General features: G+C 37.4%; 1 protein-coding gene across 1 annotated transcript in view; it reads right to left on the reverse strand.

Moving 5' to 3' along the window:
* The window catches only part of LOC127455892 (cadherin-13-like), a 570,343-nt gene that overhangs the window by 243,449 nt on the left and 303,190 nt on the right, over window positions 1-23,704 (reverse strand). The window contains exon 6 of the mRNA XM_051724064.1: window positions 6,328-6,472. Within this exon, the coding sequence (XP_051580024.1) occupies window positions 6,328-6,472 (145 nt within the window). The remainder of the gene's footprint in view (window positions 1-6,327; window positions 6,473-23,704) is intronic.

Below are 23,704 nucleotides of genomic sequence, written 5' to 3' on the forward strand. Positions count from 1 at the left end.
ATTTAAGGCATGGGTGCTACTGAACAATAATAAAATAACTCAGAAAACATACCAAGTCCAAAATAAATAAATAAATAAATAAATAAATAAATAAGGTGAAATTTGTGAAAAAAAATTTGTGAAAAAAAAAAAAAAAAAAAAAAAAATATATATATATATATATATATATATATATATATATATATATATATATAATAATAATAATTTGAAAAAATAAATAAATAAATATATAAATAAATAAATAAATAGGCTAGCACAAATACAATACCACAAAGAACAACCAGACAAGACAGGTATAATTACACATGAGCTAATAGGGAACAGGTGGACACAATTAACAAATCAGTGTCAACAAAAAAGGTGTGGCTAGAGAGCAAACCAGCAAGAAGAGTAAGGAGAGCAAAAAAGGACCCATGCGACTCATTCATCATATTCCTCGTCTTCTGAAGGTATACGGTTTTGGTTTTGGAGACAAACAAACCAAAATCATATTCCTATGATTCCAGAAACCTTGGAATAAGATGCACAAGTCTCCCTAAAAAGAGGCATAAGACAGAAAGTCATTTAGGTTTGGAACGACATGAGGATGAGTAATTTATGACAGAACTGTCATTTTTCTATTCTGCTAATAGAGAGTGTCTGAAAGGAGAGAATGTCTGCACAGCTGAAATGATGTGCATTTGAAACTGAATGTGATCAACAACTAGTCGACACAGACCAACACATTGACCAGTGGCTGAACTAATCAATGCAGCTTTTTGTTACAACAACAAAAGAAAAAAAAATTCTTTCAAAAGAGGAAAAACTATTTTTGTGACAGTCTGAAGAAAAAAAGAGAACAAATTTGCTTTCACTCCCTGAGCAGCTATATTACAAACCCCATCACAGCAGTGGTGATTATTTTTATTTTATTTGTATTAATGCCAAGGTAATATAACATGCAGAATAATGTTATAAACTTACACCAAATAATAATAAAATTGAAAATATAAAATGTTTACTAGATTTAAGTTGCTAAATAAGGCAAAGACGCATCATGATTGTCTGTCAAAAAAAGTCCATGCAGAGACACACATGCTGTACAGTATGTTTATATACTGTGCACTTTTTGACTAAGACCCACGGAGCAGTGGTTGGCCTGTGAGTGTTTATCCTCTCCCTGGTTGCATGAAGGTCTAACTTTAATTTCATTTCAAGTGTTTGAGCCAAATGTAATTTAATTTGGCGAATAGATAAACTCACTTTGCTTAACTGAGTTACATCAACTCTGGAGGCGGACAGAAAGTTTCCCGCTGTTAGGGCCTCTCATCTCTTTCCACCTTTACTCACTGCACTCCTGACTGCGAACACATTAACATTTCATCGGGCTAAATGTATCCATTCCACAAGCAGTCGCATTGTATCCACCTACTCCACCTGCGAGGAACCGTGCACAATCTAACGGCTGTGCTGGCAGCTCTTGGATCACTTCGTCTGCCTGTCCTTATCAGTAATGTTTAAGGGTGATGTCTATTTGTTTATGTTGTAATGATAGATGTGTGGCCCAGATCTTCACAGAGAAAAAGATGTGATATGATCTCACTTGTCTTATTATAAAAACATGCTCACTGAGAAGAGCTCGCAGACACATAGGGATCCTTAATTTTTTGCTTGTATGTATTTTTGGTGAGTGTGTGGGTGAGGAGGTTTGCAAAATACTTCATTTTTAACACACTGAAACCATTGTTCTTGTTTTTTTGGAGTTTCCATAGTGAAAGGTCACCAAAAAAAAAAAAAAATCCTGCATAGAGTAACTAAACGAATGAAGGCAAAAGGAATGGTAGAACAGCAGAAGAATTTTTGGGGAAATTATGGAAGGAGAATGGAAGTGTAGTGTGAAGCCTCTGAGGACAGAGTTGTGTCTGAATGAATTTCTCATTTCTTCAGGGCAAGGGAATGAAAAGCGAAGACAGTGTCATGCAGTTTGTAAATGGTCCAATTCTTTTTTGATTTATCAGACACATCATGAAAACAATGTAGCATTCTCTGATGGCAAGATAAATGTGGGCTGTGACTCATGAGGGATGCTCACGATTAGCATGGCAAAGTTATCTCTGTAGTATGTGGTGTGAAGATACACATTCTGAGATAATGGGTTTGCTCATTAGGGACAAGTTGAAGTGTACTGAATAAAAAAAATATGAATAAATGAAACCTGTATTTTTTGCCATATAGAGAACAAACCCTTTAGCCCTTTGCTATTTTTTTTATTAATTTTTTCCCCATGATGGGCAGGGCAATAGGACAATGTAATCGGATATCGATGATGTCTGACAAATATCCCGATGCCAATTGCAACACTCATTAGCCGCTTTTTCGGGTCAGTGCAAGCCAGGGCTATCAACTGGCCAGCCAGGGCCAGCAGCATCGGACCTCAAGCTGCGAGACCAAAATTGATCTGCATTCCCACCATCGGGCCAATAGCCACAATTACCCTAAAACCGTCCCTTAATACGTCGCTCTGGTGCCAACGTCACACACCCCGCCCATTTCACAAACAAGAGGGTAAATGAAGCTGAGGTATGAGACTCTGGAGAGGAGATTAGCTAGTCCTTGAAATAAACATGGAATTGTACTGTGTCCGCAATTTTTATATTTTTTCCCAAACCTGTACCGTTGTGCGCTGAATACACAACTTGGCAAGTCCGGCGAAAATATACATGTTTATGCTACATTGTGGGGACCAAATGTCCCCACAAAGATAGTAAAACCTGAGATCACCTACCTTGTGGGGCCATGCCAGCAGTCCCCACGAGGGGAAATGGCTTATTAAACATACTAAACTATGTTTTTTTTTTTTTTTTTTTTTGTATGTAAAAATACAAAAAGGTTTCTGTGAGGGTTAGGTTTAGGGGTAGGGTTAGGATTAGGGGATAGAAATTATCGTTAGATCTGTATAAAATCCATAAAATGCATGGAAGTCTATGGAGAGTTCCCACAATGATATAAAAACAAGTGTGTGTGTGTGTGTGTGTGTGTGGGCAGGTTTAAGTGGTTTATCAGGACTTTTTTTAGGTTACAAACTGGTAATTACAAGGGTTATATGCTATAAATGTGGTTTATGAGGACATTTCTGGTGTCCCCATAATTCAAATCGCTTCAAAAACATACTAAATGATGTTTTATTGAAAATGTAAAAATGCAGAAAGTTTTTGTGAGGGTTAGGTTTAGGGGTAGGGTTAGGGGATAGAATCTATAGTTTGTACAGTATAAAAATCGTTATGTCTATGGAGAGTCCTCATAATGATAGCTGCACCAGACAATGAAGCGAATGAACAGGTGATCTTGAACAAAATTACGCACTAGTCATAATATGCCTAACTTGCCTCGTGAACACGCTGTTTCTGTAAAAACACACACAACGCTGCAGTTGTGTGAAAGGACAGTTGTGCAGTATTTTGTACATAGCCTATCTAGTTTGTTACGTTTAAATAAAAAAAAAATTATGATACATTTAAAATAAATGTTTTTGTCATTTTGCACATTATCATCAACTAAAAGATATTTTTGTTGACTAAATTTGCCATTTTAGTCAGAGTAAACAGAGTAAAATTAATAAAAATGATGAAGAAATACTGACAGATTTTAAAGGACATTTTGTCAAAAGACTAAAACTATGTGTCACAGTCGGTTCTGACTGTGCCTCCCCTCACTGTCTGTCTGTCTCGTCTGTGTGTCATGTCTGCTTGTTTCCCAGTGTGTTTCTCTTCCTCTTGTTTGCAGGTGCCACGTGCAGTATGCTAGCCATGTTGCAATGACATCGCTAATTACTCCCTTCAGCTCATCATCCATGTCAACTGTCTCTGATTATATTTTCCCCTATATAAGCTCTCCTCGTGTTTGAGTCCTTTGTCAAATTGTTTGTTGTTATCATTGTACTTTGTCGTGTGTTTCTCCAGTCAGTCGGTTCCTGTACATGTTATTTTCTTCAGTCTTGTTCTGTATTTGTTTTCCAGTGTTTTAGTTCTGTTTTTCTCCATTGTGAGATTTTTGGTTTGTACTTTGTTTATTTAATAAAGCCCTTATCCTTGCCTCCCTGCATTTGGGTGCTGCCTTGCTCTCTCAGACGTGACAGAATGATTTGACATCAAAATGGACCCAGCAGAGGCAATGGGCTTTTCTTTTGATCCCGCTCCAGCTTGAAAGGTACAGGTCTCTCAAAGTGCCGCCCAGCTCAACCACACCATGGTCAGCTCCCAGAATGGTCATGGGTTTGGCATCTACGCTATGGAGCTGATCAGTGAGCCTCACCGGTGGTGCTTTGACGAGATCCGGTTGAAACAACTCTTCTTTTCGGGTTTGGACAATCCGCTTAGAACGTAGGCCATTTCCCAGTTGCAGCTGCTAGGGCCCTTGGCCACAGAGGCTGTTCACCTGTTGCTGTCAGTGTCCATGGCCACCCCTGTCAACACTCATGGCCATGAGGCTGTTCTCCTGCCCCTGTCAGCGTTCACGGCCACAGAGGCAGTTCCCATGCCCCTGTCAGTGCTTTTGGCCATCGTGGCCATTCCCCAGTCACTGTCTCAGTCATAGTCAGGTCTGACTGTGTGTTCCCTGAATGTCTATCTGTTTCGTCTGTGTGTCATGTCTGCTTGTTTCCAGGTGTGCTTCTCTTCCTCTTGTTTGCAGGTACCACATGTGGTATGCTAGCCCTGTTGCCATGACATCGCTAATTACTCCCTTCAGTTTTATCAGCCATGTCACCTGTCTCTCGTTATGTTTATCCCAATATAAGCTCTCCTTGTGTTTGAGGCCTTTGTCAAATTATTTGTTGTTATCATTGTGCTTTGTCGTGTGTTTCTCCAGTCGGTTGGTTCCTGTACCTGTTATTTTCTTCAGTCACAATTGTTCTCCATTGTGAGATTTTTGATTTGTACTTTGTTTGTTTATTTAACAAAGCCCTTATCCTTGCCTCCCTGCATCTGGTTCCTGCCTTGCTCTCTCAGACGTGACACTATGACTAAAACAAAAAACTGTGAAACAATTAACACTGTTCGGCAGACACCGTCGATCTTACATTGCACATTTTCATCAGCCCAAATATTCAGAAGAGCCCTGATTTTGTCTATGACCAGTACTGATGATTCTTCATTCTCTGTTGATCTGTTAAGGTAAGCTGGTAGCCAGATATAAAAAAAATGTGGAATGAGTATCTTGGTGCTGAAACGTCAGACCTGACTCAGCTAAACTCCACCTTTGACATCAACCCCACCTCAAGCCACAGAAGGTCTTGTATGGCCCAAGGGTGGGCCAGGGCGCTTGGCCGTTGGCCCCAAGAAAGCCCCGAGGAGGCACTATGAAGCCCCAGAAGTGACAGAGGGAATTCAACTGTCCCTGGCATGTACTAGCTCACCCTCAGTTGGCCCAATAGTGGAAATGTGACTATTGACAGGCGATGAACGACAATGTCTGGAAATTACAAAAGTCACCAAATGTATTAAAAGGTAGCACAGAGTATGAAAGTAGCACCAGCCATGGCGGGTAATTTTGCTCATCTACCTGCCACTGTGGCAGGCTAACTGTAAGACGTTTCATGACACATGACCATAGATGCTGTTAGACACAAAGGCAAGTGCTTGAAGAAACACACTTTTGAATTATATGTTGAAAAACAAATTAAAGAAAAGCCATTGATGCACATCTCTGATTTTAGATCTTAATTTGAATGAATAATTTACCACCTGTTGTAGATGGATACTTGTGTGACAACAAATGGAAGGGTGGTTATATACGTTGTTATATTTGTGCCATGCGACTGGAGCTTGGTTTTCACGGCAGTGTGGCACGAGCAAACACAGAACCGCTCGCAAGTGATCCGCTCTGCTCTATCATACTATATCTTTGGAACGTCAACCAGGCTTCCCTTGATATTGCAGCGCAGACTACAAAACTGATGCAACCTATTTGAATTCTAGATAATTTACTAGTTTAAAGCACTATTATAGTAAGTCAAACCTCTCAAATGGTAGAAAGTCCCAACATGCCAAAGAGTACTGAAGAGGAAAAAGACTTTTGATGTTGGCTTGACAAAGCTTTAACTGAAAGTTTAAAATACTTTTGAAAGTGGATGGATGGATGGATGGATGGATGGATTGATAAATTGAGGATGTGTTCCATCAAATCAATCCAAGATCATATCTCTGACCATTACTTCTATCAACAACCTTTAGACCCATAGCCAACTCTTATCTTGACTTTCTTCCTACAGTAATCAGTTCCTCAGACACACTCATTCCACAGCTAAAACATGAGCACTGTTAGAGAAAGCTATAGGTCAGGGAAGTATACCTGTGGGAGAGCCTTCCAGGACTTCCCCAGAGTACCGTGGCTCTTTGAAGACCGGTCTGTTGTCATTCTGGTCAATAACAGACACGTCCAGGTCCACTGGTCCCTCTACCAGCTTACCACTTAGGTCAGTGGTAGATACCTGGAGCTGTAAGAAAGAAAGAGAAATAGACAGAGAGAGATAGTATATGGTTAACGCACACACAACAAAGAAAATTCTGAGTTGTTTGTGGGAGAGTTACATTAATAAGGCATTTCTACAGTTCCCTTCAGATGTCAGGCATGTGAAATTGTACTTATTCAACTCACGACATGAGGCAAACATTTACATCTTAAAAAGCCCCATGGAGAAAATGTTAGATTCATTTTTCGTGAAAAAAGCATTCAAATTCTGTGTTGTCAGCAAAAGACATGCACATTTTTATGTTAGACAATGATAATAAACATAGCAAAACCGAAGATATGGTCCAGAGATGTTTTAAATAAGTGGTTTTCAGATGTTTTTTCTTCAGGACTCAGATTTTATATTGGAGATCAAATGGTAACCCAACACAATACCAAAATGTATCATATTAAACAAAAATCTTCTTAAAATCAAATATTGAAATAAATAGATTTCTTTTTGTGCTTAAGACAATAATTTACCAGTGAAAATACATTGTGGTTGGCACAAACCATGTGAATGTTTGTTGCAAGAGCACCTGCATTTAATGTATCTTGTTTTTTTTTTTTGTTTTTTTTTTCTTGCATAGTTTTGTTGATGGTTTTCGAGGATAAAGGCATATCCTGCAGCCTTTCCATGTTGGCATCTGCCTAATTTGGCTAGCTTCTACCAAGTTTGAGATGTATTTGCACCAAAATAGAGTTTGATTGGATGCAAGTACAGTATGCCTTTTCTATTTTACATATTTTCAATTTTCTTCCCCAGCTGAGTCAATTTTCTCCTAATGTTTTTTTTTTTTTTTTTCACTCCACTTACATCATATGGAGCTTTTTTCTTTGCCACATTAGCATTTGGCACACAAAGATATTAAGGCATGAATTTCAAAGAAGCTGTTAACTGGGGGTTTTAAGATATTACAGACATTACGGTATGCTATTCTGTTAAGCAGCTTTGAAGCTAAGAGTATTATAAAAAGCGTTATACAAATAAAAATTACTTGACTTTGATGTCAACAACAAAATATATGAGACATGTTTTCTTCTCTCTTTAAAAAGCTGATATGCATATTTATTTTGCTCTTCTAATTATAAACGATTATATGGTTGGTTTCATTGTATTATTTGCAAGTAGCATTGTTTTGTCTGCAATCCTATCAGAACAGACCTGCAACCCAGTTCATTTCACACTGCTTTCTCTCTCTCTTTCTCTCAATCCAAAAACTCACCGGAATATGAAGTAGAGATGGACAGACATGGAATCTACTACTGTAATTACTTTTGAAATACTGTAATGACCATTGTAGCGAGCAGGGCAGGGCCGAGCGGCGTCTGGGCAGAGCGAGGTCAGGAAGATAAGTGGTGAATGAGTTCCACCTGTGTGCCACACCGGTTTCGTGTTCCAGTGAGACAGTGGCAGACGAGAGAGAGAGAGAGATGCACAAAGCTATGTGTGTGTTAAATGTTTGGCTGAAAAGCCTATTGTGTTGGAGTGTATTTATGTAGATACTGAAAAGCATAATGTAGTGTGAAGCAGTGTGTTATTGTGTGCGACTGAAAAGTGCAACAATAAATGTCTATGTATTTTGTCAAGCCGGTCCCAGCTTCCTCCTTTCCCGAATTGTTACTGGATCCGAAACCTGGGAAGGAGGAAGGCGGGAGTATTTAAGGAGAGGAGTCAGCGGCAGACGAGAGAGAGAGACGCACGAAGCTATGTGTGTGTTAAATGTTCGGCTGAAAAGCCTATTATGTTGAAGTGTATTTATGTAGATGCTGAAAAGCATAACGTAGTGTGAAGCAGTGTGTTATTGTGTGTGACTGAAAAGTGCAACAATAAATGTCTACGTGTATTGTCAAGCTGATCCCAGCTTCCTCCTTTCCCGAATTGTTACAACCATTATTCCATTTAGTATGAGACAGCAGTCTCTTAGGTCTTTAGCATGCCTCATGGGTAATGGCTACCTATGCTGCCTGTTGTCAGCAATTATTGAGAAGCCTGAGTGTAGATGAGTGTCTTTCTGTGATTGCAGCTGATCTGCAGTATGAAAGCATGTCTGCTCCAATGGTGCTGTAGAGAAGAGATACAGTAGGATAACAGATTACTAATTCTTAGAAATACACACACACACACACACACACATACTTACAGAGGCACTACACAATTTGATCAAGATGTACTGCTTCTTGCTTGTCTTGATGCAGGATGTGGGGTGGGGCAAGGCGAGGCATTTGTAGTGATAATCACACGGTCAACCAAATATGTATGTGCTAGTGTCAGATGGCCCCTCCCTGATTTTGGGTCACCAGTTAGGGATTTTCACCATAACAATATAAGAACGATCCAAGAGGATAGTTCAATGAATTAGAAAAAAAATATGTAACTTAGAGGGAGTTTGCCATCTGACTTATCTGAAGGATTTGTGAGATTTTTGATAACTAGAAGAGCCTCTGGTCATTAACACAAGAAAAACTAATTTTATTAACTTTATTTTATTAACACAAGATAAGCAAGAGTAAATACTACAACTACTGAATGCTACTAATGAATAAATATGCAGTACTAATGAATAATAACCAATAACTAGATAAGAGAATACTGATGTTCAATACATGGAACAATAAATGGAATAAACACAGAATCGATAAATGCAATGGGTAACACTTTATTCTGATGGTCCCAAATAGATGTTTAACTGACTATAAGTGACTTATCAACTGGCTTGCTATAGCTAGTAAGCAGTGTTTCAACAAACATTCAGTAGACTTTCAGTAGCCTGTATATAGATCTTTATTAATGACCTACTTACATTTATCAACTGACTTGCAATAGCTAGTATACAGTGTTTCAACAAATATTTGGTAGACTTTCAGTAGCCTGTATATAGATGTCTATTAATGACCTACTTACATTTATCAACTGACTTGCTATAGCTAATAAACAGTGTTTCAACAAACATTCAGTAGACTTTCAGTAGCCTGTATATAGATCTCTATTAATGACCTACTTACATTATTGTTGAGAACATCAGTTCATTAAAAGGTCATTAATAAAGATCTAAATACATGCTACTGAAAGTCTACTGAATGTTTGTTGAAACACTGTTTACTACCTATAGCAAGTCAGTCGATAAGCTGTTATTTTGCTGCTGTTATACAGGCTATTGAAAGTCTACTGAATGTTTGTTGAAACACTGTTTACTAGCTATAGCATGCCAGTTGATAAGTCACTTATAATCAGTTAAATATCTAGTTAGGACCATCAAAATATAGTGTTACCATGCAATGATGTTGAGTTGAATATAGAAATAAAATATAATTATATGGTAACCAACATTCTTGGGGGAAAGAACGTTTAGGGTCTATGGTAAATGACAGTGGATAAATACTTATTTATCCTTAAACATATAATCTGACTACTACTTGTCTTGAACTGACCTCAGATACATATTATCTAAGCAAGTTAGACAATTATTAGACACACCTTGCTACACAAGCTCTATTCCACGCGTCGCTATGTAGTCAAATGTGTCAATGCTCAATTCATAACCCAACGCAAGTACGCGCTGCATTCTCTGCGTTGCCGCAAGGAGCGCTAGAGCGGATTTTCTGTTTTCAGACAACAACTGTCATGGCGGAGCAGCAATTTGAGGAGAGTCTTGCCGAATAAGTTAGATTATACAAACATATTTACGACTAATAGTCCCCTGTCCATTCGAATAAAACAGCGACTGAAAATGCTTGGCAAGAAATTGCAGCTTCCCTAAATTCTGATAACAACACTGTAAAGAGAAAATGGAAACAACTACGGGACCGATTTGTCCGAGCCAGGAAGAAATGGGAAGGCTTCCACAGCGGAGATGCCGCAACTAGCTATGGATATCCAGTCATTTTGGACATGCTGGGAAGGCTTTTTGACAGAGTCAAATTTTAGTTATTCGGTAATGTTGTTTAAAAGCAAACTTCAATGGATATCCTTAGCATACCTGTCAAAATGATCTAATCTGCTATATACTGTATGTAAACATAAGCAAAGTTAAACCACGTGCAGGTCTACATTTAGCAGATGCTTTTATTGAAAGAGATGTAGTAACATAAACCCACTGGAGCAACGTGAGATAAAGTAAATGTACCACACACACACACACAAACACACACACACACACACACACACACACACACACACACACACTTTATTTGCATTGACTGCAGGGTTAAAGAACAAGAAGTGTTATAAAGAATACATATCTAATGATGAAAGTTTTGTATTTTAGGTAGAAAGTTAAAAAGTTATCACTGTGCCTTTATTACTAATCCACCTCAAATCTGTCATGTTTGCCTTTGTGGCTCTTGCAGTTTGAGACTGATCAGGAAAATAGTCAGAGAAGTCAGACACCATCCAGTACCCCTGCCCACATCTCCCCTCCCTCTGTGCCTCAACCACAGACTCCTCTACAGCCAGAGACCCAACAACAGTCTGATGCCCAGAAGCAACCACCACCACAGCCACAACCTGCCCCCTCTTCCTCCCCTCATCCTTCAACATCACACACTTCGTGGCACATAAAAAGACTCTTTCGCCCCCTTGTGGTGTGAGGTTTGTAACCGCCAAAGCAACACAAGAGCGCACATAAAGTATGTACAACGGGACCATGCGTAGGACATGCGTTGGCCAAGCGCTTGCATCTGCGTTCGCGTACTTGCTTGAAGTATGTTTGGGCCTTTTGTTTCAGCCACTGCTGCCAAAATGGGCAGTTAATTAATGTGCTGCATTTGGAAGTCCTGAGGAATTTTTATGGCCACCTTAGTTTAAACCTTAGGGTGAGAGTCAAGATGTGCCAATGGGATTTGGCGGGAACAAACCTCATGTTGGACCAATGGGTAGTCTCCTCTAATTTGGGGGATTATCCGGAGAAAACCTTCCTGCTCCATAAAAGGTATCTGGCGGTTGTCCAAAGAGTTTATCTGTTGGCTGCTTGGCATTTTTTTGTGTTGGTCCTCCATGATCCAATCAAAATAGGGCAACTTTTCTTTCCCCTGACAAGTAGAGAGGGGCCCTGCCATAACCAAGGCTTTTGGAATGGCAGTTGGTCCATTGCTCATCACACAATATATATCAAATTTTCAAAATATATTTACAATGATTTTGTTAGAGACATAAAATTAAAGGTGCACTTTAAAATAAATTCCATAACTGTAATGACAAAAGAATGTAGAAATGCAACAGTAAAAAAGTTAACTGGTTAACAAGTAGTTATTTTAACATTTACTGTAAAAATAAATAAATAATATATTTACCAAGACAATACATGTAATTTAACAGTAATATATTGTAAAAATATATTTTTTATTTTCTATGCAAAAAGTATGATTTTACCATATAATTAATGGTAAAAATGTATATCATGTTTAACAAGAGAATACATACTTTTACGGTAAACTATTGTTAAAATTATGGTGAAAAACAATAACCGGACGTTCCTAGAAGTCCCTGCATGACCCATCACATTTAATTATATTTTATGTAAATAGTTATCTTTCTTCTGATAATAATTAAAAATTATTTTGTGGTGTAGTACATATAGTAGAAAAGATTAAGTACTTTCTACATTGAATAAGTTAATTTAAGCATGAACTTGAAAATATTAAGTAAATTCCTCATCCAAACATGTAAACATTAATACTATAGCTTATAAGTAAATATTATTTATGATTGTTTATTTTTTCAATGTGTCATCATATATTAATCCTAAATTTAAATTTCACTGGTAAATAAAATAAGTAAATTTTACTTAGCTTTTTGAAGCTGGTGTTCCCAGCATGCACTGGTCTTGAATAATTAATGAGCTTGCATTGTTTCACTGTTTGCAAGTTTATTAACATAGTTTTTATTGTTAATTTTGTTGTTACATTTGGTACCTTCTTGTTTATTTTCTACTCAAAATTAGCCATTCATGATAAAAAAAATATTGATTGTCACCATCATAGTGTTTTGTGGACCAAGTGTTGAGTTCTGTGTGCTTTGATTTAGTGATGGGGAGTATGATTTTTTTTTTTTCGCGAACCGGTTCTTTTGGATGGTTCATTTCAATGAGCTGGTTCAAAAAACCAATTCACCAGTTCATTAACATCATCACATAATGGCGTCACTATATATAATGCTAATATGCCGTCGTCGTAGAATACACGCACAAACACATTCAATAAAGCCATATGTAAAGGCATATTGCTGATTATAATATTTTATTTAAATTATAATAATAAGGGTGTTTATTGTCATCAGTGTTTTATTCAGTGATCTTACAATACATCCTACATTAAAGTTTTGCACCTAAAGCACCCAATACTGACACTGATATACAAACGTGGATGTTCTACACATGTTTAAAGCATAAAAAGTGACTAAACTAGTCCTTTTTTACAGAACCCATGATCCAGCTCATCACAACTTCAGATATAATCTGCATGCACAATACTCAATAGTAAAATTTGTTTACATCTCTCGGATCAATGTATTGTTGACACGAGAACTCTGCAAATGACTCAATGTACTGTTGACTCGAGAGCTGTAGACTGGATCATCTTCATATGTTGATAAAACGGTAATACAATAGTCATAAACATATTTCCAATATGTGTTATTTGTTACACTCTCTGTTGTTCAGCAAAATACACCTGAAACATACATTTCGCCCCTTAATCACACACATGCTCAATGTCAGCAGCTCATCAGTTCTCAGTATGTCGGACATCTCCGAAATAGGCGATTCTCCGTTCAGTGTGCTGTTGACTCGAGAACTGTTATGAGCAACTCATTGTACTGTTGACTTGAGAGCTGTTGCGACCCGAGCGTTCAGTCCGATTTGTGAACTAGTTGGAGCGGTTAATTGCAAAGAAGAGTTGGCAAAAGCAGATATCACCAGTTCTAGGATCATATTACTCCCGGTTATCGGGCTATCGAGTGTCAGGCACATCCAAGAGACAGGTTAAGATAGAGTAACTTGTGGATCAGTGTTGACTCGAGATGCGAACTGTTTCTAATGATTCAGTCCGATTTGGTGAACTAGTTCAACTCGTTCACTAAAAAGAACCGGTTCAAAAGAACGATTCATTCATGAACTGGACATCACTTCTTTGATTCTTGTTTCTATGACCAGTAGTGCAAGGTGATGTTGTCTCATAGACTACATAGCCTGCATTAAGTTTCCCTGTGGAATGCTTCAATATGTCATGTGGTATATGATTAAATATGTTTGTAAGGAAAATTCTAATGTTCTAATCAGACTTTAACAAAGTTTATTCAAGTACCACACATATCATATTTCTAAGTATAAGTAATTAAATTTACAAAAATGTTTAAGTTAAATTTTAAGTTAAACTCACCTACTTCAATCAATATTATGTCACAAAGTTAAGTACTCTGCCTGGCCCCCCAAATAGTCACAGTTTAGACTGAAATAAAGAGATACTTAAGAGCCTACGATTGGATCATTATTGCAGTGATTAATATGTTTCAGCTGGCAACAATTATTTTAACCCTAACTGATACAGCGTGTAGCTTCTCATTTCTTAAACAACCATATTGGAAGATGTACCCCGTGGTCATGGAAAAGATGTTACTGTGTTTCAGAAGGGGCAAATTATTGGCCTGCATCAAAGAAAACAACTAAGGAGATTGCTGGAATTGTGTTAAAAACTGTCCAATGCATTATTAAAACCTGGAAGGATACTTCGCAGAAGAAATGTGGTTTGAAAAAAAATCTTGAATGATCATGATCGGAGATCACTAAAACACTTGGTGAAGTCACATGGTAAAAAATTGACAGGCACCATGCGACGAGAACTTACAGGATTGGGACTAAACATCTGTGGCCACAAGAAAGCCACTTGTTAGTGAGGCTAATCAGCAAAAAACTACTTCAATTAGCTAGGGAGCATAAAGATTGGACTGTGGAGAAATGGAAAAAGGTCATGTGGTCTAATGAGTCCAAATTTACCCTATTACAAAGCGATGGGCGTGTCAGGCTAAGAAGGGAAGCGTATGAAGTGATGCACCTGTCATGCATAGTGCCCACTGTACAAGCCTCTGGAGGCAGTGTTATGATCTGGGTTTGCTTCAGTTGGTCAGGTGTAGGCTCAGCAACATTATGCAGCAATAAAATGAAGTCAGCTGACTACCTGAATGTTCTGAATGACCAGGTTATCCCGTCAATGGATTTTTTCTTCCCTGATGGCATGGGCATATTCCAGGACAACAATGCCAAATTCATCAGGCTCAAATTGTGAAAGAGTGGTTCAGGGAGTATGAGGAATCATTTTCACACATGAATTGGCCACCACAGAGTCCTGATCTTAACCCCATTTAAAGTCTTTGAGATGTACTGGAGAAGACTTTACGGAGTGGTTTGAATCTCCCGTCATCAATAAAAGATCTCAGCCCAAAATTATTGCAACTCTTGACAGAAATAAATGGTTGTCGAAACAATGCCATGACGAATGCCTGCCGTAATCAAACCTAAAGGCGGTCCAACTAAATATTTTAGAGTATGCAACATTTTTTTGGCCAGGCAGTGTAGTTTTTACTAGAAAAACTATGTGCAAAAACTTGCGAAATAAAAATTAAGTAAATCTTACTAATCATTTATTTTCAGTGTGTATTGGGGTGTTCTATGTTATATTTTATGTAGTTTAGTTAAAGGTACTGTAAGCAATTTTTTTTTTCCTGGAAAGGTATGGAAAATATGTTCCTACTCCCTGAAAGATATTAATGAAATAAGTGTCATGAGATATCTCACCGGTCTCTCTGACAGCACTAGACTCTGTAAACAGCAAACAAAAATGTGTCCGTGGAAAATGACGCATTCTGCCTGTTAATCATTTTGCGGGTTCTCATAGTATTGTAGTTGCAGTGAATTATTGAGCCATAATGCATTTTTATGCTATGTTTTCATAACAGTTGTTGGTTGAGGACGCTATTTTACAACTATTATTTTTAACAACCATTTCTGCTCTCAATTAAGCTCATATTTTTGGAGTTCAGTGTTTTGGAAAAAGGGGGCTTGGCTAATCCAACAGCTCAGTCTTGTGGAAGTAGAATGGCTGAAATCGCTTACAGCACCTTTAATGTTTATTGCATTATATTAGTGTTACAAGCATTACCCTGATGGTGTTTTGTTTGTCGCTATATGTATTGGTAATTGCTCCTGGAAGGGCCACTCCTGTTGATCTTGAAGTTATTATGCCATTATTTTCTGTAAGTTTATATCAATTAATAATATAAATGGTAGTAAAACATAAAATATACAGGCATAAAAATGACATCCCATATAATGCCTGAAACATGGTAACTGTATTTTTTAAGATAAATTTCTGGCAACCATGGCTGGCGGTATTTTACCGTAAATTTAACAGAATCTGTGTGATTGTTTTCTATGTTAAAATAATTTCTCCTATCTCAGTGTAGTATGCAGAGACACCTGTAGAGACAACTATAAGCCATTCGTATATTAAGTACCCCCCAAAAACTGTAAAAAAGTGGCTTTGTTCAAAATATCGTTCTGTTTGTGTGAGCATCCTGGCTAGCCCAACATAGCAACAACTGGGGCAGTTTGGTCCTTATGATTGCAATTATGTTTGGTTTAGTGACGACAGTTTCACAGAAATTACACACATTACCTCTAAACTCAAAAGACAAAATAGTGATAGAGCTGATAAGTTTAGATGCTGTAAGAAACCGTTATCTTGTCAACAAGCCCGGATCACTGCAGAACGTCACAGTTCAATAGCTTAGCCTAATGGTGGAAAAGTGCTTTTGATTCATTTACATGAATCAATTCAAAATGCCTATTTAAATGAAACAATTAAAAATTCTGATTGAATGTTTCCTTTGGGTCATCACTCAAATGTTCATAACAAAAGTTTTGCATATATAAAAATGCAAAAAAAAATGCAAAAAAAATAAAATAAATAAATAAATAAATTATATATATATATATATATATATATATATATATATATATATATATATGTGTGTGTGTGTGTGTGTGTGTGTGTGTGTGTGTGTGTGTGTGTGTGTGTGTGTGCGTGCGTATATGTATATGTATGTTGATATTTATAATAAGGTAAATTTTAAATGTATGCCAATGAATGAAACTGATTAAATATCATTCTTCCTTTATTTAGTAAAAAAAAAAAAAAAAAGAAAAGTTAAAAAATCCTTGATTACCTTGCCAAGATTTTTCCTGAATTTAATTTCTTAAATTAGACATTTTGAATCAATGGCTGTTTGTTTGAAATTACGGTTCCTCTGATTGAAAACAATAACAACAACAACGAAAACACCCTTTTTATCCATTTCAGAGCAAATACATAAATAATGAGAAACACTACATACTGAATATTGACAAAAGGCTGAAAAACACAGAGACATAATTTTTAGCTTTATATGAGGGGCTCTACATGGACACAGACTGCAAAGGTAAGCTTTAGGGCTGCAATACATAATCTAATCTAATTTATCGAAATATAGCAATATGCATATCACAAGGGCTTGCGATAACGGAATGATTTTAATACTAATTTTGAAATTAATACAAACATCAAATACATTGTAAAAATGTAATATTTTACAACACAGATTATTTTAGGATATACAACAATATGGTGAAATTAACTTTATACTAATATGCTTTTCACATAAAAATACAAATAACTGGGGGGACTGGGTAGCTCAGCGAGTTCGTGCGTTCGAATCCCAGGGCATGCTGAGTAACTCCAGCCAGGGCACGGTTGCTAGGGTAGGTAGAGATACATGGGGTAACCCCCTCATGGTCACCATAATGTGGTTCGCTCTCGGTGGGGCACGTGGTGAGTTGTGCATGGATGCCACGGTGGATGGCCTGAAGCCTCCACACGTGCTATGTCTCTGCAGTAACGCGCTCAACAAACCACGTGATAAAATGCACGGATTGACGGTCTCAGACTTGGAGGCAACTAAGATTCGTCCTCCACCACCCGGATTGAGGCAAGTCACTACGGCACCATGAGGACTTGGAGCGCATTTGGGAAATGGGGAGAAAAATGGGAGAATAAATAAATAAATAATACAATAAAAAATAAAAATAATTGAAGATTAATTTTAATATCTGCTACATAGCTAATGATAAAACGGTACATATTTTACGCAGTCTATACGCAGTTTGTAATAAAAGACAACTATGTTTGTGATCTCTGGGATAGATGGTCCTTTTTTATTTCAATAAACTAGTTTGTTTTGTTTTTTTTAATCAAAAGTTTATTTGGCCTGTGGGGGCTCCGATGTTCCATGCGCTCTGATGACATCATCATAGGACAAAAACATATTGCATATCGCATTTCTCCTCCATATTGTGCAGCCCTAGTTTGTTTGGACTGGTATTCAAACTTTGTTTCTTCACAGCTTATCCTCACTTTCCCATTTTGTCAGCTCGCGTTGGCCATGTTAGAAATCTTCCTTCAGAAGCAAAGAGTCGATCCACAGAACCGAAGGTGACAAAAAGAAAAACCGCTGGCAAAAATGAATTCATATGGAGAAAGAGAGAGAAAAAGAGAGATAGGATTCTGTACGCAGTCTAAAAAACACAGGTAGTAGATAAAACAGTGTGAGTCCTGTGAGGAAATTGAAAGTAAATCTAAAAAAGAACAACAGTGAGGGGAAACATTTGGGGGCATGGCGGGAAGGTTTTACATGAAGTAAAAGAGAGAATGAAGATTTATCTGCTTCCCACAGTGTGAAGTTTTACAAAGGCCCACCCGAGAGTGCGGTGATGGCTGATGTGCTAGCATCTGCCTCGCCTCTCTGCCTCAATCTCTGAGCCCCACTGCCTCAGAGCTGGGCCTCCCCAAAGCCCACATCACTTATTCATTCCTCCCCATCTCCTTGCGGCACTGTAACAGCGTGTGTTCCGTGCACACCCGGGAGCTGCACATCCAAAAGCAAAAAGGCGAAACGCACAGCACGTCATGTCTCTCTACCTCGAGTAAACACAAATGTGCACACTTGTATGCCGAGAACAGTTCCCCAGGCCAGATACGTTACTACTTGCTTGACACTCCTGAGCAATTGGCCCACGAAACACTTTAACCTGATGCAAATCACTCTCATCAAAGAGCTTAGAACTCCCCTGCTGGGCACCTCTGACACTCCCCTGTCACATAGCTATTTTTTTATTTGCATACCTACGGAACCACAACAAAACACTACTTTGAGGGTTCTGGGGCAGATTTTGGAGGGAAATGAAAAAGCTATTAAGAATGTGTGCCACTGAAGTAATAATGAAAAAATGAAGTCATTATCTACCTATCCACATGTCGTTCCAAACCCATTTGATTTTCTTTCTTTCGTGGAACACAAGAGGTGAACTTTGAAGAATATCCTGGCTACTCTTTTCCATATAATTAAAAGTGAATGAGGTCTGGGGCTGTCAAGCTCCAAAATAAATAAATAAATAAAATAACATAAAATCATAAAAGTGGTCTGTATGACTTGTGTTCTATATTTCAAATCTTCTGATATCATAAAATAGCTTTATCTGAGGAACAGACTGAATTTGAAGTCAATATTAAATTACAACCTTACCCTTCATTGTGTCAGTGAGTTAAACTCAAGAACTGGATCAGTCCGATTTGTGAACATAATCATTCAGACCGTTTTTGTGAACTGGATCAACCAATTTATTGAAAAGAGTCTAATAAAAATCAATACTTCAACATGTGTACTATTTTCATTAATTCTCCGGAAAAAACCACAATGTCAAGATTTTCAGCTAATACTGACTTAAATTTCAGTCTGTTCATCACACAAAGCCTTCTATATATATATATATATATATATATATATATACACTGATTAGCCACAACATTAAAATCACCTGCCTAATATTTTGTAGGTCCTCCTGATGCCGCCAAAGCAGCGCCAACCCGCATCTCAGAATAGCATTCAATATTCTTCTCACCACAGTTGTACAGGCGGTAATCTGAGTTAGACTTTGTCAGTTCGAACCAGTCAGATGTTTTCTGTTTTTGGCACCATTCGGAGTAAATTCTAGAGACTGTTGTGCATGAAAATCCAAAGGAGATCAGCAGTTACAGAAATACTCAAACCAGCCCATCTGGCACCAACAATCATCCATGCGATTTTCAAACTCTTGACTATACAACTTCCCTGGCTCTGAACTAGGACATTCAAATTAGCAGTCTATCCCTCCCAGCGATGGTAACGGATGATGAGTCTCCCCTCCTTTCTCACCCTGGTGGAAATGACCAATGATAGCACTTGCCATTTTGCATTATCCTAAGAGCCCATCAGGAATGATCCATTACACAGATTGGCCAGGACGGGGGAGTTCCTCACTCTGCCAGCACATTACCCGAGTGCTGCATACTGTGACCGCTGCCAGTAATGCATTACATCACTCTCTCTTGCTCCCACTGTCTCTCGCGGAGGCATGGGTCAGTCTCTTTTTCTCACCCCGACCAGAACAGTCATGAGTCTGTTCAACAGATCTGATGCTCTTTATGATACAGACTTCCCACATCAGAATTTATAGCACTAATAGTTTGATACATCATCACAGCCTGCTACTCTCCACTCTAGTATTCAAAGAGAGAGAAGGGTAGAATTTATAAGCATCCATTTTCACCCTGTCTTCATCAGACTCCATGGAATGTGTGGTAGAAGGTGGCATACAACCAAACACATTGTGCCCTTGACACATGTCAGATACCATAGAAGCACTACACTCTAATCAAAATGCATTGATTTTACATGTGGTCTTTAAAGGGTTCAAAGAAAAAATGTCTGCATCTTCTTTTCCTTGAGGTCTACTTGTAAATGGTGGTAATGTTAGTGAAGGTTTTTTGCACCACAAACAGTCACTATTTAGTTTTACATGACCATTTTCCACCCTTTGTATTTCCACTTTTACATAAACACACTTTTCACATATAAAATGAGTAACTGCACTTACTCACAGGTTTGCTGTTTTATTTTTTTATTATTATTATTATTATTAAACTTATTTTTGCTCTATCCATCAATAACGTCCTTTTTACAAAATCTGCATTAGATTGTGACAGCTTCACAAAACAGTCCATGCTGACATTTGCCACAGACACTGTTGAAGGGATATTTAATTAAATAAAAATGCTGTTATTATTTACTCACCCTCATATAATTCCAAACCGTATTACTTTCTTTCTTCGAGTAGAACACAAAAGGAGATGTTAGGCAGAATGTTCAGTCTCAGTCACCATTCACTTTCATTGTATGGAAAAAAAAAAAAAAAGATGCAATGAAAGTGAATGACTGTGAATAAGATTCTGCCTTACATCTCCTTTTGTGTTCCATGGAAGAAGGAAAGTCATATGGGTTTGGAGCAACAAGGTAAATTGACATTTATGGGTGAACTATACCTTTAAGGTCTAACTGAAATGATCAAGGAAAAAAATAAACTTGAATTTACTCTTCTTAATTTACTTTATCCTTTCTAAGGATATTCATATCACTCTGTAAATAATAATAATAATAATAATAATAATAATAATAAATAAATAAATAAACAGAAAATGTTATCCTTCTTGTGGTGTATAGAAATAATCGGATCTATTATACAGTACTTCCTCCATATTACTTCACTGTGACTGGGCAGGTATATGTTGCTGAACATTGAATATGCATAAAAGTGAGCGGTGTTACAGTAACACGTTACTGATGTGTTACTGTATTAATTTGTTTGATATAATAAAGCGGAAATTTAGAACGAGACAATTCACAGCTTAATTTCTAAAAATATTTTTGCTGGGATGAGAAGGAAGTTTTGAATTCTGAAAATCAAAGGATGTGTTGATAGTACATAAATACTTTTATTTAAATTTTTAAAGAAAATTCTATTTTTCATGATATGACCTCTACCCTCCTATTGCGTTCAGAATCTGCATACACCTTTTGCATTCATGGGTCAATTTTGACCATGTGGAATTCAAGCTTATAAATAATTAATGATTTATACCATTATACCATTAATGATGGTTTTCATCTAAAACTAAATTGTAAGTCATTAATAAGTTCCTAACTGTTCATACATGCACAAATAAAAATGATATTTTTGGCATGTTAACTGACAAATATACGAGTTATTAATAAATATGCAACTTTTTTAAATAATAAAATTTAGAAATACTTTGGCATTTCAAAATATACATTAACTACAGCAAAAAGAGTGTGATACATGTGAAGACTTTTTTTTAATTTATTTTTTTATCAGCATTTTGTGAAATTGTATCTAAATATAACATAATATACAATTTACAGGTGCATCTCAATAAATTAGAATGTCGTGGAAAAGTTCATTTATTTCAGTAATTCAACTCAAATTATGAAACTCGTGTATTAAATAAATTCAATGCACACAGACTGAAGTAGTTTAAGTCTTTGGTTCTTTTAATTGTGATGATTTTGGCTCACATTTAACAAAAACCCACCAATTCACTATCTCAAAAAATTAGAATATGGTGACATGCCAATCAGCTAATCAGCTCAAAACACCTGCAAAGGTTTCCTGAGCCTTCGAAATGGTCTCTCAGTTTGGTTCACTAGGCTACACAATCATGGGGAAGACTGCTGATCTGACAGTTGTCCAGAAGACAATCATTGACACCCTTCACAAGAAGGGTAAGCCACAAACATTCATTGCCAAAGAAGCTGGCTGTTCACAGAGTGCTGTATCCAAGCATGTTAACAGAAAGTTGAGTGGAAGGAAAAAGTGTGGAAGAAAAAGATGCACAACCAACCGAGAGAACCGCAGCCTTATGATTGTCAAGTAAAATCGATTCAAGAATTTGGGTGAACTTCACAAGGAATGGACTGAGGCTGGGGTCAAGGCATCAAGAGCCACCACACACAGACATGTCAAGGAATTTGGCTACAGTTGTCGTATTCCTCTTGTTAAGCCACTCCTGAACCACAGACAACGTCAGAGGCGTCTTACCTGGGCTAAGGAGAAGAAGAACTGGACTGTTGCCCAGTGGTCCAAAGTCCTCTTTTCAGATGAGAGCAAGTTTTGTATTTCATTTGGAAACCAAGGTCCTAGAGTCTGGAGGAAGGGTGGAGAAGCTCATAGCCCAAGTTGCTTGAAGTCCAGTGTTAAGTTTCCACAGTCTGTGATGATTTGGGGTGCAATGTCATCTGCTGGTGTTGGTCCATTGTGTTTTTTGAAAACCAAAGTCACTGCACCCGTTTACCAAGAAATTTTGGAGCACTTCATGCTTCCTTCTGCTGACCAGCTTTTTAAAGATGCTGATTTCATTTTCCAGCAGGATTTGGCACCTGCCCACACTGCCAAAAGCACCAAAAGTTGGTTAAATGATCATGGTCTTGGTGTGCTTGACTGGCCAGCAAACTCACCAGACCAGAACCCCATAGAGAATCTATGGGGTATTGTCAAGAGGAAAATGAGAAACAAGAGACTAAAAAATGCAGATGAGCTGAAGGCCACTGTCAAAGAAACCTGGGCTTCCATACCACCTCAGCAGTGCCACAAACTGATCACCTCCATGCCACGCCAAATTGAGGCAGTAATTAAAGCAAAATGAGCCCCTACCAAGTATTGAGTACATATACAGTAAATTAACATACTTTCCAGAAGGCCAACAATTCACTAAAAATGTTTTTTTTATTGGTCTTATGATGTATTCTAATTTTTTGAGATAGTGAATTGGTGGGTTTTTGTTAAATGTGAGCCAAAATCATCACAATTAAAAGAACCAAAGACTTAAACTACTTCAGTCTGTGTGCATTGAATTTATTTAATACACGAGTTTCACAATTTGAGTTGAATTACTGAAATAAATGAACTTTTCCACGACATTCTAATTTATTGAGATGCACCTGTATATTAACATAATATGAGAATTAATAGTAATTTGTATGAATTTCCTATTACTCATTAATTCTCAATTCAACTTAGTGGTCCAAAGTTATGAAACCAACATGTACTTTTTCAAATAAATAATCAAAACAACTGTACAACTCAAGTATACAACATTAATACTTCTTTACTATACCTTTTTTATTTAATTTAATTTTTTTATTTATTGAAAACAGAAAACAATAGGTCATCACGGGTGTCACAATGTCAAGTCACAGTACATTTCCAACATCTTAACATACAATATCCTACTTTCTTCA

Source organism: Myxocyprinus asiaticus, chromosome 18, assembly GCF_019703515.2.
Source record: "Myxocyprinus asiaticus isolate MX2 ecotype Aquarium Trade chromosome 18, UBuf_Myxa_2, whole genome shotgun sequence".
Classification (NCBI taxonomy): Eukaryota; Metazoa; Chordata; class Actinopteri; order Cypriniformes; family Catostomidae; genus Myxocyprinus; species Myxocyprinus asiaticus.